The sequence below is a fragment of the Gavialis gangeticus genome, unplaced genomic scaffold, assembly GCF_001723915.1.
Source record: "Gavialis gangeticus isolate Ggan-Ray unplaced genomic scaffold, GavGan_comp1, whole genome shotgun sequence".
Taxonomy (NCBI): Eukaryota; Metazoa; Chordata; order Crocodylia; family Gavialidae; genus Gavialis; species Gavialis gangeticus.
This window is the reverse complement of record NW_017729016.1, coordinates 17,766,077-17,771,118: the sequence shown is the minus strand read 5'-3', so window position 1 is coordinate 17,771,118 and position 5,042 is coordinate 17,766,077. Positions and strand designations below refer to the sequence as shown.

The 5,042-nt window shown below is 49.5% G+C and overlaps 1 protein-coding gene across 2 annotated transcripts in view; it reads left to right on the top strand.

Annotated features, from left to right (window-relative positions):
* Nucleotides 1-6: 6 nt before the first annotated feature.
* Nucleotides 7-5,042, top strand: part of TTYH3 (tweety family member 3) — a 120,595-nt gene continuing 115,559 nt past the window's right edge. For both annotated transcript variants that reach the window (XM_019512969.1, XM_019512968.1), the window contains exon 1: nucleotides 7-136. In XM_019512969.1, the coding sequence (XP_019368514.1) occupies nucleotides 14-136 (123 nt within the window). In that variant the 5' untranslated portion in view covers nucleotides 7-13. The remainder of the gene's footprint in view (nucleotides 137-5,042) is intronic.

Genomic DNA, 5,042 nt, shown 5'->3' with positions numbered 1-5,042 from the left:
GCGGGGGCCGGGCATGGCGGGCGTGAGCTACTCGCCGCCCTGGTGGGTGAGCCTGCTGCACCGCCTGCCGCACTTCAGCCTGCGCTGGGAGCCCACGGCCGCCGACTTCCGCCCGGAGGACGCCGAGTACCAGCAGGTGAGACCGGTGCTCCAGGCCTCCCTGGCGAGGAGGACCCGCTGCGGGCGCCGGCAGCCTCTCCCGCGAGGCCCGAGCCGGGCGGCGGCTTCCTGTTGTCACGACGATGCTCCCCGGGAGCGGGCAGCGCCGCGGGCTGTCGTGTGGTGGCCGGGACAGGCCCCCGGCGCTCGGAGCAGCATCGCTGCCCACCTGGTTTTTCTCCTGCTTTGTGCGGTCATGACTTTTCCCCCTCCCCCCGCTGTAGTTGACTAGGACTTGAGTCACCTCGATTCGTCCCCGTAGTTGACTATGGCTTGATTCATCCTCCACGCTGACATGGGGCTCCTCTTTCCTTTCATCCCAAACACGAGCGGTCCTTGAGGAATGAAGGGGGAGCAGGAGCCATCGGGGTTTCCTCGGGAGCTGGAGTCTCCTCTCTGCTGGGCGGTTTTATCCATTTTTGTCGGTGCCGAAAGAGGCAGTTTTTGCATCTAAGCCGCTGGCGTGGCATCTCGCGCTGTGCTGACCAGGGCTGAGAGCAGCGCTAGACACGGCAGGGCAGTGCTTGCGTTTGGCTTTATGATGGAGGGAGAGAGATGTGTACCTTTGTCTCGGGAAGGTTTCAAACCAGGGGCTGCAGCCTGTGCGCCAGGAGCTCGAACTGGTTGTGAGGCAGTGGCTGCATATTCCCTGATCCTGCCAGGGAAAGATCCCAACTCCTGTCGGAGAAGGGGGCTGGGGGAAGACAGTGCTTACCATTTTCTTGAGAACGGATGAATAAGTATTGACCTATTTTGTGTTTCTGTCTCCACGGGGAAACTGTCTGCTGACCTGGTGTGGTCCCTTAGCATGGCTGTGTCCTTTGTCTTGTGGGAGGCATGTGGTCCTGGTAGCAGGCAGGCTGGCTGATATCACAGGTTATTTTGTCTCCACTTGCTCTCATTGCAGTGACGAGCAAGCGTTCATTGCGCTTGAGCAGCAGACAAGTGATGTCCCCTGAAACCTGTGCGGAGCCCGTGTGGCTTTCGAATTGCTTTGCTTGTTCTTTGAAGTCTGAATCTTCCTTGCGTCTTGTGGGACTTGGGGTGACAGCCTGGCCTATACATGCACGTGGCATTTAAAGCTGCTTTGTTTTGCACGTAGTAAGTGCTGCATCCGGTCCTCTATCCCTTCTCGGGGGGGGGGGGAATTGTTTTGGGCCTATTTGCCTGGAGACAGCTGGGACCATGGTGCACCAAGCCATTAGGGCAGCCTCCTTTTGTCTGAGAGCTTGCTGAGGGGTCCTTATGGCAACAACATGGCAGGGTCTGAAATGGACTCAGCTGGATCGGGATGCATCATTATGCCCTCTGGCCATGGAAGGCCTCTAAATCAGGCACTATTGGTGGGGCTTTGCTTTTCATCCCCTCCCACCTTCTGTCACTGTGCAGTCACTTGGCACAGGTTTGAGCAGAGTGACGTGAGAAGAATGCTACCGGGGGGAGGTATTAATTTTCTCTCTTTAAACTAGCTTAACCCTCTCGTATCGCTTCTACAGCCGAAAGTCCGTGGTCCTGTAAAGCTTCCCAGTAGTCAGCAGATCATATGCATCCATATAAGAGGGTCAAATGTGTATGATGATGAGGAAGGGAGATGATAATGGGGAGTCTGCTAGGAGGTTAGGATGAAGTAAGAGTTTGGTGACCCTTTTCTGGAGGTGGGGTTTGCATATGTAGCATCATGGACCACTCTAGAGGGATGTGGCTTTCATGTTCCTGGCTTCCATGTGTTGTTTGGAAAGGCTGCATCTTCAGAAATGGCTCTTGGATCTCTTCACAGACCACTTCTCCTCCTCCTTCTCCCCCCAAGTGAATCATTGGGATATGGTTTATGTCTTGATAAGAATGGTGTTTCAGCTGTATTCTCATCTGAGTCATATACTGCAGTGTTTTGTGCAGGTTTCTTTACTGTGTAGTGAGTCACAGGCTGGAGCGAAGGCGAGTGTAAAAATGGAACAGAATTGATGGTGTTTCTGACAATGTGGATGGAATACCAAGTCCAAAATAAATACCAAATACCAGCAAAAATATCTAGGTAATGGTCATAGCAACACTCTCAGTTCAACCTTGGATTTGGTTTCCCGGGACTATGAGGATTTTCCTGAGCATCTGCTCTTGTCTTTAAATGAATCTATAGAGCAGTGTGAAGGCTCTCTCTGGCCAGGTGACTTGAGTAGCACAGCACAGTTAGTTGGCAGGGCCCAGAGGGAGCTGGAAGCCTGGAGCAGGCATGTCCGTTACCTGCCAGGAGGACAAGCTGTAATCCACAGAGACCTTTTAACACAGTACAGCTGTTGTAAGTGCAACCCCTTTTGGTGGGATGGAAGCTGTTGCTGGACATTGGATATCTGTTTTAGCAACAAAAGGGAAGCTAACATTTAATGGTTTCAAGCTCTTCAGTGTCCAAATGTTTGGTGTTTTATAAGCAAGCCTGTATAAGTCACTGGCAAAAGTCTGCTTGTGCATCTTAATCTTGCCTTTTTTTTTTTTGCTGGGATCAAGAGCTTCTGTCCCAGAATCCCTGCAAAATGGCCACGTCCTAACCTCAGACTGCATAAAAATGAACTGTGCTTCACATGTGAATCAAACTAGCCCAGATCAAAGCTGTCTGGAGGTGCATCCAGCCCCTGTGGCAGGGCTTATCTACATTAGAGACTGGTTGGCAACAGTGGGATTGGAATCAGTGAGCTGTGGGTAACTGCTGACACCTTAACAAACATGTTCAAAGGAAGCCTACACAACGAGGTTAGACAGCTTGGTGATGACAGTTGGTGTATACTGGCTTCCCACTGCTAAAACTGGTAGAGTTGCACCGCTGCTTGCCATAGTGACAGTTGGGATCTACTGCAATCCTGCCCACTGGGGAGGACAGTCCCTGCTGTGATTTCACCCAACACTTCCTGGACACCCCCAAGTCAGTGCTGTTCTCAACTCTGTGAATGATCTGGGCAAATGATCTGGTTAGTCTTGTTTCTTTTGGGTGATGAAGAGCTAGACCTGGGCACTAGAAGTTGACTGGAGCTTCAATCTAATGTGTTTGCTGGTAGAGGTGGGTGCATGTTTAGCAAGGGAGAGATTCGGTCAGGTACTCCCTGGTTCCATAAGATCATTTCCCTGCACAACAATTTCTGTCATCTTTTGGAAGCATTTCCTGGATGGGGAAGCACAGTGGAGACGGAACTGCCAAAGAATTTGGATTGGAGTCATTGTTTTAGAACATCCCCTACTGTACTGGTGTCTCGTTTCAGTCCTGGAACCCAAGAGTGTTTCCGTAAATTGGAAACACGTGTATTTGTGGAGTTGGATGACGTGTTCACAGCCACTTGGCTTGAAGTCAGAGAGTAATCTTTGTCTTTAAAAGGGGCGTCTTGAAGTTTCTTCTTTCCAGGAGAAGTGGCCCATTTCCAAAACTGGTTCAGCTCTCCTGATGAGGCACTGATTGTCGAACAGCATTGGGGAAACTTCAGGGCTTTGCAATCCATTTTTTCCTCTTATACAGCTGAAGTTGCTTTTAAAGGTCTAAAACTCAACACCTCTTGGCCTCCCAGTGAACAGCTATTCTGCCTCTTTTCAGCAAATTGGTATTGTAGCTGTGTCTCTGTAGCATGTTGTGGGGGGAGAAGGGAAGACACTGTTGGGTACCAGCAGGAAATTTTAAACAGAAATGCAAATTATTATTTTTAAGAAAAGCAATTCAGATACAGTAATGGAGCTTGGAGAAGTCAGTTAAGTTTGCAGCAAGTCCCACCTCAGGATCTGGTACCCTGACAGGAAAAGGTGAACTTATGTCAGCTTTCTGTCTGCAGATTCCTACTTCCTTGATGCAGGCTGCCCTGCTACTTTTCCAAGTAGTCTCCAGAGAGCTGTCCATTTCTGGAAATCCAGACTGTAGATTAGAAGCTAATCAGGAGAACAGTCACTCATTGCATCATTTTGGCAGATCACCCTGTAGGCATAGGGCTAAATAGGTACTTAGTTGGAGAATGGTAAATGCACAGGCCCATCGCAGCCAGGCAGAGGGTGGGATTACCATTTGTTTTAGTGTGGAGGATGTACACCATCTTGCAAGGGTTGCTGAGCTCTGGTTTTAGGAGATCTTCATTGAGCACATGGCTGTTTGGAAGATATCATGCTGGGGCTTAGTTGGAATAACAGAACTAGAGTGAAAAGCATTAGACTAATCAGTTGATGACTAGCCCTTGGCATTTTTGCATTGCTGCTTTCAAGCTGCAAAGCTTTGGAGGTGCTGTTGGGCTTTTCCAGCCTTGCATCTTCTGGTTTGTGTTAAGTCTTAAACAATAACAGAAAATGGGCAGTTCCTCTACAAATCTCCTAATCCCATTTCTGCCTTGATCTTTGTGCCTTTGGCCGACAAGTTTCGTTGTCCTGATTAGGCACAAGCAGCTATGCAGCCCCAAGTGTGCATGTATTCCTTAAGCAGACAGGTTGGGGGCTGAAAGGCCTGGGTTTTGGGAAGACTCTTACTTGTTCACATAAATCCAAAGTGCTTTGAGTTCCTGAAATGCTGCTTGCTTGCTGCAGTAAACTAAATTTGATGCCCGTATGGTAGCTGCTTTGTGTGTGTTTGTAGGTGGGAGAGATGCTGGAAATAGGGTGGTCATCATGAAGGACATTCCAGTTTTCTGCTACTCAGTCCTCTGTCAATATGAAACCGGATGCCTTTATGTCCTCTTTTTCTCTAAGGCGTCCAGTTTCGTGTCGACAGAGGACAACCAGACTGTCCTCTATGATGGCCACCCTCGCTGGAAAGTAGTTGTTAAGTACGTGATCATTATCTATGGACATATTTATCTCTTCCAGTTGGTGGTGGCAAGATCCAGAATTTTGCATGTTTCCCTGTTGAGAAAGTGTGTGGGGGGGGGGGG